Source organism: Delphinapterus leucas, chromosome 2 (assembly GCF_059928025.1).
Source record: "Delphinapterus leucas isolate spDelLeu-1000000601 "Yukka" chromosome 2, BTC_Dleu_Yukka2, whole genome shotgun sequence".
Classification (NCBI taxonomy): domain Eukaryota; kingdom Metazoa; phylum Chordata; class Mammalia; order Artiodactyla; family Monodontidae; genus Delphinapterus; species Delphinapterus leucas.
In genome coordinates, this window is record NC_143130.1 from 99,451,780 (window position 1) to 99,464,061 (window position 12,282).

General features: G+C 47.1%; 1 protein-coding gene across 6 annotated transcripts in view; it reads left to right on the forward strand.

Annotated features, from left to right (window-relative positions):
• The first annotated feature begins 5,343 nt into the window (after positions 1–5,343).
• RASGRP1 (RAS guanyl releasing protein 1) overlaps positions 5,344–12,282 on the forward strand; it is an 86,918-nt gene continuing 79,979 nt past the window's right edge. For 2 of the 6 annotated variants that reach the window (XR_016392132.1, XM_089907387.1), the window contains exons 1-2: positions 5,344–5,566; positions 10,224–10,408. Coding sequence is in view for 5 of the 6 variants with exons in the window: in XM_089907387.1 (XP_089763513.1) it covers positions 5,532–5,566; positions 10,224–10,408 (220 nt within the window). In the remaining variant the exon portion in view is untranslated. The remainder of the gene's footprint in view (positions 5,567–10,223; positions 10,409–12,282) is intronic. The other 4 variants (XM_022587508.3, XM_022587509.3, XM_089907388.1 and 1 more) reach the window with 3 other exon arrangements.

The following is a 12,282-nucleotide window of genomic DNA, read 5'->3' on the forward strand; positions in this document are numbered from 1 at the left end:
TGGATGGTAATTAACTCAGCCCTCTTTGCAGCAGCGCTCAACCCAAGCACCCAGAGGCTATCTTGGGAAGTGGCGTTAATTGAATCACATCTAAAGTGGAGTGAGGGACTCAAGGTGCTCGTGGGGGACCCTTCAAAGTGAGAAGCCTCTCAGATTCTGCAAAGGCAATAAGATTAAGTCAGACTTGAGAACCTTGTTTATGTATTGGCAGGGGGTGGGGAGAATCAAAGTTCCTGTGTATAGTTCAGCAAAGCACTCTGCCCTGCTTCTTCACCTCTGCATCTTCCTAATCTCTGAAACACGGGCCTCGCCTCTCCTCTTCCCTCACTTTTCTTTGGCTAGTGAGCTGTTCATGTCATCCTTTACATCTTAACCCCCGCCTCGCTTCCTCTGAGAAGTCAGCTCCCCATCAACCAAGACTAGGGCAGGTGTCCCTTGGATGTGATTGCATAGCACTTACTAGGTTACCAAAACATTCACCTCAGCCTGGCACTCAAAACATTAATGTGTCCACAGTGGTTGCTACGTGCTAGGCATAGACCATGTCATATAATCATTAGCAAAGTTGCATGAGGTAGGCCTTGTTTGTACCCATTTTTACAGACATGGAAACTGAGGCTTAGAAAAGTTAACTTGCTCAGGGTCACATTACTAGGAAGCATGAGGGCTGAAATTCAAAATCAGTCTAACTCCAGAGCTCACACTTTGAATTACTGTGCCATTCTGCCTCCCAAATATTTGTGAAAAACATATTGTTTGATATTTTTTGATAAACTTGAACAAAGCAGATTCACTGACAACTTAACCTTTTCTGGCCCCAGCTTCTGGTTTTTTTAAGCTATTTGGGCCAGAATCAGAAAGCAAGAAGTTCTATGCCAGAATGATTCAAAATAGGATTCATTGATGGACTAAATTCTTGCACACAATACAAAAATAAAAGTTACAAAAGGGGAAACAATGAAAAGCAAGATTCCCCCTACTCAGAGCCACCTAGTTCCCCTTTTCCAGAGATAACTACTGAGATCTATTATCATCATGAGAGGTAGCCCTAGAGATGTATTTTGTAAACTATGATCCCAGCCTACTAATGGATCAATTTTGAGGGTCCTGACCAGCATTTGTTTTTTAATGTCATTGAAAAAAAAAAAGATTTGAAAGGATCATGTTTCTCACAGCTTGTGTTTCAGTTTGACGTGTAACACAAATGTACATCTGAGTCACAGAGTGTAAAATGTGATGTTACACTTCTCACCACGGAGTAATATTCAAAGATGTTGGAAGGCCACCAACCGGGGAGACCCAGAAGTTGGACATTATGAAGGCCGCTTCCACAGAGAACCTCCCGCCCTTACTTCCCATGAGTCACTCTGGAACTCAGCAGCCGGACACTGTAAAGCAGAAGTCAGATCCACTCCCTCCTCTGTTCAAACTCTTCCAGGGACCCCCATCTCACTGAGAGCAAAAGCCATGAGACAACATATGTTTCTGTTTGTTTGTTAATATCCTAAAACAATTCCAAAATCAAATAAAACATATGGGCTCCATGATGTAAAGAAACATGACCTGTTGCGGGGAGAGGGTCCCTGAGAAAGGGCTTCAACAGAGACGAGCAGCATCCTTCAGCTGAAAACAAGAATGGATATCTTAAAATACCATTCATATGACATTCATCAAGTTCCCTTTAGAGAATCCTGGGGGTACCTTAAGGAGGTAGAACGCTCTCCAGAAGAGCTGGCCCATGGACAGAGAGACTCCCAAAGAGGCGTGGGCTACCTCCATAAGAAGATGCCGAGGACAAAGAAACATGCAGGAGTCCAACCATAAGCCCCCAAACTACAGGTCCGGAGCAAAAGTGGCTGCTTCTCACGTGGGCAGTTTCTCTAGCTTTGGTCCAAGGTGAGCAGCAGCAGGGATGTACAGTGTTCAGTGTGGGATGGCCAGTCACAATAATAAAATAATGAGGCCAATTCTCCCTGTCTCAGAAACAGAAGCAACACTCAGCAGGAGAGGAAAGGATGGTGCCACATCCCCTCCCTCCTTTTCTCTCTCCATCTCTCTTCACTCTCCCGTGGAGCTGTGTGCCCCTAAATGTGGCAGCTTTGTCCTCTTTGGTCCATATGGGTGCCTTAACCGGAATACCCCATGGTGTCCCCATGAGAGCGGGGGTAACCCAACTCTGCGGTGGCAGCTCCAGGAAATCAGCGTATAACATCCTAGCATATTTGGACTTGTCTGTTTATTAGACACGTAAGCTCATGTGAACAAGGCTCTTGTCTGTCATGTTCTCTGTCAGATTCTCAATGCCAAGGACAACATCTGACACTAAGTAGGCACGCAGTGAATGTATCTCAAATGGATGAAAAAATGTTAGACCACAGAGTGGAAGCTGTGGTGGCCAGTAGGTACTCCAGGCATAACCAGTCATCAGGCAGATTCTGCAAGATGGGTTTGCACCCCCTGCCTCTGGAAGGCAGCCCTGCGTGTGCCCTCTGGGGCGACTTGCCAGTCTGCTATGCGTTTCGTATAACTGTGCCTTTGTGATCTAGGTGAAAAGAGATGGCAGGCGGAAGGAAATACACAAGCAAGAGCACTGAGGCTTGTGAGGGCACAGGGCACAGCAGTTACCAGCAGTGACCAAGTCACAACCTAAGAGGTCAGGTGCCTGGGAGGGCATGGCTGGAGGCCAGGTTGGACAGGTAAGGTTAGTTGTGAAGGTGAAGCAGCGTTAAGAAGTTTGTAGTTTATTCTGTAGGCAACTGGAGTTGGCAGTTTGGAAGCAAAGAAATGACATGATCAGGTAATTCTGAAAACAACATGAAAAAAGGATCAGAGAAGAGGAGGTTCTATAACTAGGGAGGCCATTTATGAGGCTATGACATATGTTCAGGTTCAGAGATAACTGGGGCCAAGACATGTGGCTGTGGAGATGGAGAGGAAGCCCTGGGGGACAATTCGGGGAGGCGACCAGTTGGAAATATGGTTTGGGATGTTAGATATCAAGGTTAGATATTCAGACATGGGAGTCATTTGGGTCCTGTTGAAGTCATGGAAGAAATTAAAAACACCTAATTTGAAAAAAAAACCCACCGGATTTGAGTAGTGGATCGTTTAGAAAATCTGATGAAAACAGGTGTTTTTAGTTTCAGAGGCTTCGCAGATACTCACCAAAAAGCCAAGTAAAAGGTCTGGGGATATCAGTTAAGAGCCCCTGGTTGAAAGAAGAAAGAATAACAGAGAAAGGGTCCCGAGGAATGACCTTACGCAAAGGGTGAGCAGAAGACAACAGTGGTCCCCAACCTTTCTCAACTGTTACAGAGACATTGACTACTGCCTATCAAAGAGTTTGGAGAAGCAGAAAAGAGGATAAGAGAACAAGAGAAAAGAAGGAGCACTTTGTTCCTGAGGTCAGAGGTGTCTCAGCACCATGGAGACTAACCACATGGCAGAAGATGAAGAAAGAGATGGAGCTAACTTCTAATTTTTTAGGTGTTTGGAAAAGACAAATTGCTCAAGTAGGAACAGCCAGAAAGCCTCTTCAAAGAGCTCAGCTGGGCCCAGAAACCCAATCAGGTGCAAGTGGAATGCAGAGCTCTCAGGAAGCCCGAGCAGAAGAAGCCTCCTAGGTAGAAGCAGGCCTCTTTCTTTAGAAAACTCAGCAAGACTCACAAGACTTGTTTCTTGAATGAACTAATAGCTAATCATTTCTATACTTATTACATAATGAACTGCAGGTGTATAGCTGCATACAACTGCCTGCAACTGTGTTCAGTAGTGTGTGTATACACCCAGTAGCCTATCTATCTAAACACATTTACATATATTTATGCATTTATATAAAGGTACGTGTTTATCCATTTGGCATGTATACATATGCATATACAGTGTAATTCTGGAAGAGTCATAATTTAATATTTATTAAATATCCAAATGTTCCTTCTATGTGTATGGCTGTGACTGAGGACTTGGTTCTATTACACAATGTTCATGAGGATTCTCTGGAGAAATTTCTTACTGCTCAGGATCAAAAGAGTTGATCTTCTCTTGAGAAATTTTTTTTTTTTTTTGTCTTGCATGTGACAGAAATTGAATTTTAGACAAGGCTTCCCTTTTGAACATGACTGCTAGAAATCCAGGAGACAAATCTTTGGTCCCACTTGTAGCAAGTGTTTTGGACTCCATGGGATGCATTAAAAAAAAAATTCATTTCTGGCTCCATTTTATGTACTTTAATTTTCACTTTTCATTTCATTTCATACACTTCTTTTTGTGAGTTACACATCTTTGTAAGCTATCTTGAACTGTTTGTTTGTTGTGTTTAGGATAAGGTGGCACATACATATGAGGCTTTAAGGTCCAGAATATTATGGCTGGGAAGGGACTTATTAATGTGACTAGAGTTAGGGCATGTGACACTGATAATGGGTATGTTATTAGGACAATCCCACAGCGATTACAGGGAGTCAGCCAGATCTCAGCCCAGGTCGTGGTTCTCTCTGCTGTGTACTAGTTGTGTGATAGGAAGCATATTATTCTCTAACCCTTCGTTTTTTTCATCTTTAAGACAGTGACCTCTTGGTATTTGGGGGAGACGGCGTACATGAGGAATGTACAGAAAGCACTTAGCACAAGGCACTTAGTCAACATTAGCTATTGCTGTCATCACTATCTTTTCGGCAAGCAGGGGTAGGCAGCCATTTCTGACCAGATCTGCCGTCAGAAAGTCCTCCCCAGCCCTGACCCCCTCTCTCCCACATCCACAGACGCCAAGCAGCCGTGTCCCGCCTGACCTGCAGCGCACCTGCACACTCGCTGCCTCCCGCAGGGTGCCGAGCACGTATCTCCAGACCAGTCTTGTTAATTGCTACCAAGAAGACACCCAAAGGCACAGGCTAAGGCGGACCCACAACCGTGCGTTCGCTCTTTACCCCACCCCCAACTCTACGCTCTGATATATACCAGAGAGGCCTGCGAGGGGACGAGGGGTCTTCGGGAAACTGGGCTGAAATTCGGGAAGGTGGGGGCGGGGGAGGGGGCGTTGCCCCGAGAGCCACCAGGTGAAGCCGGTTTCCCCCGGCTCCCAACCCCTCTCCTGGCGCTGGTTTGGTGATGTCGAGGGCACCTGGAGCCTCCCCGCCCTTCCAGCTCCGCTTCCGACTTCAGCCTCGGGCCGGGAGAAGCAGCCGCCAGGGGTAAAAGGCGAGATTGGAGGGAGGCGCAGGCCTCCGGGGACTACCGAGTAATGGGGGCAGTTTTCGGGGAAGAGCTGAACAGCGCCACACATTTCCTCGGCGATAACATCAGCGCTTGTCAGGTGGTTGGAGCGGGTGTGTGTGTGCGCGCGCGCGCGCAAGGAGGAGGACGAGGGGGCGCGCTCACACAAAGTTTGTGCCTGCGGGTTCGCCGCGGTCGGGCGTCCTGGGAGAGGAGGCCGGGGCGGAGGGGCCCGGCAGGGGGTGGTGGCGATGCGCCGCACCCCGCCGAGCCTGTCCCGCCGCGCTGGGTGAGGCGGCTCCTGGAGTGTGGCCGCGGCCATGGGCACCCTGGGCAAAGCGAGAGAAGCTCCGCGGTGAGTAGGGGCGCCCGTTTCCTTTCTTGGGGCGGGGGCCACAGCGTGCGCGGCCCCAGGACCTCGCCGGGATGGGAAGTGGGGTGGGGGGCCGGCACGGCGCCGCCTCCTCCGGGAAGTTGCGGGCCCGGGGTGCGGACGGCGGCAGCCGGTCGGGGTCTCGGCCGAAGTGTCGGCCGAAGTCGGGGGAGACGGGCTCGAGGGACGGACGAACCCGGAGCGCCCTGCGCGTCTCGCCCGATGGACTGGGGAGGGAGTCGGGTTGTGCGGCCGCGCGGCCAGAGTTGGCCCGGCGAGCCCCGGAATCGCGCTTAGCGACCTGGTCCCCCGGCGCCGGGCCCCTGGAACTCCCACTCGCGGACTTTACGCGCCCCCTGCATCTGCCGCAGCTCCGGCAGCGCCACCTGGCGGCCCCAGAAGGCCAACTAACTGCCTTTGCCAGGGGTCAGTGAGCCACATAACCACCTGGGTGGAAACCTGCACTCCCCTCCACCCACCGTGATCCTAGAGACATGTTTTAGGAGTGTCTTGGGGGTGACAGAAGAAGAAGGAAAAGTGACCGTGAGTGAAAAAGCTATTGGCAGGAGAAGGAGGCCTGGAGGGGCCGGGCAACTTTGAGTTTGTCCCCCAAAGGGCCAGAACTAGACAACTGCCTGGCGACAGCCTGGGCTCAGCATAGGGCCGGGAAAGCTGTGCTCTTTCCACCTCCACCCACGCAGACACTGTTGCTCCTGGCCGTGCCCAGTCGAGGCAGGAAGTGTTGCCCTGCTGGACCTTACGGATCTAAAAGTTCTTGGTCCTTTATGCCCTCCCCCACCCCGTCCTGTACCTTGAAGGTCCAGCGCTTTGCCTTGCACCGGACTGAGAGGAGGAGCTTCAGTACATTCAACTGTGTCTGTATTATGGGAATGGGGAGAGGACAGGACTGGAAGAAATCCTCGCTAGACGCCAATCAAAGCCATCTTCCACTGCAAAGAAAGTTGTGGAAGCTTCCGTTCGTTCTCCTTGTCCATTTCATCCCTTACTCTTCTGGGCTGAATTTCATGAAAAGTTCAACCCGAAATTGTGACCTCCACTGAGATACCTGAGGCTGGAGTGGATTGCACCTGAACCACTTCAGAGTTTTGACAGTCTCCTTCAGCAAACTGGATGGGGCCTTAGCCAGTTTTAGCCTCAGGAAACACTTTCAAGTTGTTTCTCTAGGGCGCTTTTTCTTTCTTTCTTTCTTTCTTTTTTTTTAATACTTGAGGGAGCTGGTGAGGAGACATTTGCCTACTTTGCTTTAAAAATACATATGCCTTTGCAGACTTAGAGGCGAATGCATTCTATGTCTAAAATAAAGCATTTTATAAATCCTTATCTACAGCCATTTCATCAGAAGAGAACACTTTGAAGGTTTGTCACATAGCAGTCAGTCAAGAGACTTCCACAGCAAAATTGCCCAGTTTCCTAGTTTATGGTACACATAACCCCCATCTTCCTGACCTCTCAGGATGCCATTTGGGTTTTAGCAGTTTCTCTTCTCCCTGGTTTCTCCTGCCCAAGCCCTCTGAGTCTCAGCGGCCTCCCCCCGACTGCATCTCACCCTCCCTTCCCTGTCCCCTAAATACTCCCTTCAAGTTCATTCTTTCTGCTTGTATTTTACCAGTCCCTCCTAGTTCTGATAAAAGCATCTACCTCTGAGAATCACCTCCTGCACCAAAGTGGTTTCCCCTACAGGTGACACTAGGAAACATTGCCAGAATTAGAGCCAGGGCAGTTTTTGGAGTCCTGAATTGTTGATGCTACCAACTGAGGGAGAAAATGGAATTTTCCCTGGACTGGCCAGATGAGAGACAGAGGTAGACACCCACATCCCGGCCCCAGTGGGAAGAGCTGTGTGTGGAGACAGCCTCCAGTTGCCGTGGCCTCTTCTCTTGGGGCTAAGGAGAAGTAATATGGAAGGCCTAAGAGAAAAAGAGGCTTCTAACGAGAAGGACTTTGTTTTCATCTTTCCCAAGTCTGCCTTGGGTAGAGGTCTTAATGGTGAAGAGGCAGCAGCTAAGGCCAAAAGCTGACTTATCCCAACACTGGACAACAAGTGCCAGGTTTAGAGAGTCATCACTGTTTCTGTGGAGGGAAGGGAGCATGGCATGGACACAGGAGGCTTGGCTTCTGCCTGGCTCTGCACTGGCACCCAGTCACATTGCCCTTCCGAGCCCAGACCTCCACATGTATGGGTGAAGGGCTTGGAGAATGACCATGGAGGGGCCATCCAGCTCTGGGGTCTGAGGACTTTGGGGGACCTGAAAAAGAAGTAGGACCCAAGATTCAGCCTTTATGTTATCAGCTATGCTTTTGGAGGTTTTTACTTTTGTCTTAAGTTGAATTGACCCTTTCAGTTCCTCTTGCTAATTCTGATGTAGTAAAAGGTGCATAGTCCCAGGCACAGTAAATATTTATTAAACCAAACCAGAGAGGTGCCAAGTACAAATCCCAGATCAAGTACATATGAGTTCTACAACCTTGTCTATGTCATTCAGCCTCTTTTAGACTCAGTTTCAGCATCGTGAAATGGAGATAACATCTCTCTGGGCTGTAAGCTTTGAAGACCATGTAAATCCCTAGCCCAGAGCCTGCCATATCAAAGGTACTCAATTCAGAGTGGCCATTATTTTCTTTCATTTTCAGATACTGATCGGATCTTGGGGCTATCACAGGGCCTGGGTAAAAATCAGTAATGGCCAGAAACTTGATCAAGTCCTGTAACACCAACCTGATCTTTCAGAAATCACTGCCTTGGCTTAGCAGATTCCCAAGCGCCAGTTTCTGATTGGATTTCACTGAGCCCATCCTAGGTTGGAACAGGTGGCAGCAGCCAATGCCAGACCAGCATTCTGGAGCTACTTTGAAAGGGAGCTCGAAGGTCAGGGTGTTCCCTTCACGAGTCTGGCTTTGTACTGAGTGGTCCCACTGTCTTTTTAACAGGGTGGTTTCCCAAAATCCATGTGTGCCCCAGCATTTTATTTTTGTTTCTTTTTGCAGTATGCGGGCCTCTCACTGTTGTGGCCTCTCCCATTGCGGAGCACAGGCTCCGGACGCGCAGGCTCAGTGGCCATGGCTCACGGGCCCAGCCGCTCCGCGGCATGTGGGATCTTCCTGAACCCGGGGCACGAACCCGTGTCCTCTGCATCGGCAGGCGGACTCTCAACCACTGCGCCACCAGGGAAGCCCCAGCATTTTATTTTGATCTGAGTGCTTCTTAAACCCCTTCTGGGTGAGGTTACATCTTATCGAGAAGCTTTCCTCAACACTCCACCTAGAACTGGTTTTCCCTCCTCTGAGAACATCACACCTCTTGCCCTTGACACTCACAGGACAGTTATTTAAGATTTATAGAGTTATGTTTTCTTGGTCTGGTTCTGATTCTCCAACTAGATTTTTGTATTAAGGAACTTCCAGATCACCTTCATACTACAGCAACTAACATATAATGAGTATGTTGTACAGTTTGCAAAGTACCTTCACAGACTATCTCACTGGTCCTCTCTGGCCTGTCACACATGTGTTGCTCATAGGATAAGTACTTATTGATTAATTAATGCCATCATGTGTTTATCAAATATATAGTGGTTAGTTAAAGTTATGGATCTCCGATATATTTCTTTTCTTCGTCTTCTCTTTGGTAATAAACATGAAATAGCCAAAGCCACAGTAAGGAGAGGAGAATATACTCAAAGGAGTTATCAGCAACAACACGTATCACTAGTAAACCTTCAAAGATGATAGATATGTCTCTGTATGTTATGTTTATTTTTTTAATGGAAGGAAAAATAAAATGCTGAATTAACCTACTGATATCATTTTGCAAACAACTTGACTTATATTGTTGAGGTCATGACCAAAGATAAAGCTAAGTGAAAGTGGAGGAAGGTGACCTCTTGGTCTCTAAAGCCACTTCCAGATTCAGACTTGTCTTTTTGTATTCACTTCTGGAATAAAGCTCTCATAATCAGTAAGGACTTGATAGAATAATGTTTAATGATAAAAATGACTCAGAATGATTATCAGTAATGAAAAACAGAATCTTAGAACCAACCAAGATTTGTGAAAAAGGGCTAGACTAACATCTAAACACCACCGCCATAACTCTCACCCCCTGCACACGGGTCCCCGGTCTTTGCCTTCTCCCCCGAAATCCTTAAAGATGTTTCTGAGGCCACCTGACTTTCTACAGTAACTCTGGTGTTGCTCAAGACGAATGAATTTAGCTGAAGATGAGACCAAACTTAAATCTTAAGACCCAAGTCAGTGGTCTCAGGGCTAAAATAAAAATGTATTGCTAGGAGCTAAAAACTGCCAAGAATAGTCTTGCGCCTGCCTCTTCCTTTCAGGAGCTGGAGAAAGCAGGCCAAAGCAATCCTAACCCCAGGCTGAGGAGCCCTGTTTGCAACCTGAAGTCTCACCTTGCTATTAGTGTGAGAGATGTCTCTTTAACAGCTAACCAGTCCATTTGGTGCCTTTACCAAGTGGGAGGGGTATGTCTTATCAGCCCAACTCCTGGGATTAATTGTTTTATCTCTACTCCTTTCCTCTTCAATCTGCCTGCAGAGCGCAGAGCTGTCAGTGTGGTCGTCCCCTGGCTGCTCTACTCTCCCTGCCTTTTCTCTTTCCCCAGGAAACCTTCTCATGGCTGCAGAGCAGCCCCTAAAGCAAGACTAGAGGGGAAGCCCTCCAGCAGTCCCCTCCCCTCCCATCCCAGCCTGGCCCAGATCACCCAGTTCCGAATGATGGTGTCTCTGGGACATTTAGCCAAAGGAGCCAGCCTGGACGATCTCATCGACAGCTGTGTTCAATCTTTCGGTGAGTTGGCGAACTGCCCACATGCATAAAAATCGCTCTCTTACTTTGTTCTTCCTTAAAAAGTGCGTTATAGAATAGCAACCTAGATTGCATTTGGGGTTTAAAAATAGCTCTTGAGCCTTTGAAATGTTGGAGACTGTGCAGTGCCTATGGCACATGACTATGTGGGTGTAATAGGTCGTGATGAGAAGTGCGATTTAAAGCAAGAAAAGTTACTGAGGAGAGTTTGCATTTCCAATTTTCTCAGGATGGAGGTTTTTCTTGTGATGAAAAATATGATAAAATGCAGTGGTACATCTGGTGCTTTTCTGTCCTTGTGTTCTTGGGGCACACAAAGACTAGGTTGCATGAGCAAACGCTGTTATCAAATAGAAATTCGAAAGCCTTTGGATCATTTGGACAATAAAGTGTTAATAATTCCCCTCACAATCTTGAGGGTGGTTGTGGAGCAATAGGAAAGGACCAGGCAAAGCCAGATGTCTGTGCCTGAAAGGTACTGGCAAATGAGCAGTGTGATTGAGGATTGAGGATCTGTAAAATGAGCAGACACATGGGCAGGGAGTTATCTAGGCGTGCACCCTGTCATCACCCGTACTCACAGTGAGGGATGAGCAACTTAGTGCAGCTGACAAGCGATCATCAACAAAGATGCCCTTTTTTTTTTTTTTAATTTTGTAGGCACTTTCTTTCTTTTGATTGTTATATGTGAAGTAGTGATTGAGAAGTACTAAGTGTTTGTTCCCGTTCCCAAAAAGAAATGATGGAAGATTCATGGAGTTTCAGTATCACCGATCCCCCTCCTTGCCCCTTTAGAAGCCCCTCCATCTCCCCCCGGGAAGCAGATGAGCATGTGTGTCTCAGCACGGAAGCACCACCAGCCGGCCCTGCCCTGGTGCCTCCCAGGGAGTATAGGGGAGGCTTGATCAGATCCCAGGTAGCAAAACGTGCAGGACTGTTAGAGCTCAGAGCTAGGGATTATTCATTGGCTGGACCTGTTTAGTGCTCAGTCAAACCTTATTTGTAGAATTCAGAAAAAATTGACGTTTTGGAGATTCTCATTTAGTACAATTTAGCAAAACATTGAATAGTTTCGGTGGGGGATATATGTATGTGTATAGCTGATTCACTTTGTTATACAGCAGAAGTTAACACACCATTGTAAAACAATTATACTCCAATAAAGATGTTAAAAAAAAAAGAATAGTTTTGGTGATTCCACCATTTGGTTTAAAGCAGCGGTTCTCAAATGTTCCTGCAAAATCACACAGAGGTTTTTGTAAAACAGATTGCTGGGTCCCACACGCAGGCTGGCTGCTCTAGCAGGTCTGGGGTAGGGCCCAAGAATTTACATTTCTATCATTTTCCCAGGTGATGCTGCTGCAGCTGATCCAAGAACCTCACTTTGAGAATCACTGCTTTATTGTTTATTATAGATTTTTTAACTTGGAAAAGAGGGAGTATTTTTACTAGTTTAGCATTAAATTTTAATTAAATTTCTATTTAGTTACACTTTAGTCTTTCAGCTGGGATGAATTTGGGAGCAGAATGAATGGTTTTCTATTTCAAAATAATCTCTGGAAAATATCCATGCAAGGAGATAAGCTAGAAGATGGGGGGATGGGTGGAAGCATGGCTGTAATGAGCCATTATTCATCATGCACTTTACTTTCACCTGGTTCCCAACTTGATAAGCTGCAAAATTCCTCATACAGTCGTGATAGTCTTATTTACTGGTCTTTAGCAGGGCACTGTGACTATTTCATGAATAAGCATTTTTATTCTCTTTCCATTTCACTGTTGAGGAAACAAGGTCCAACAATATTTTTATCATGCTATCTTTCTTCCTCCCCTGCCAGTCATTTAGCTGCCCGCTC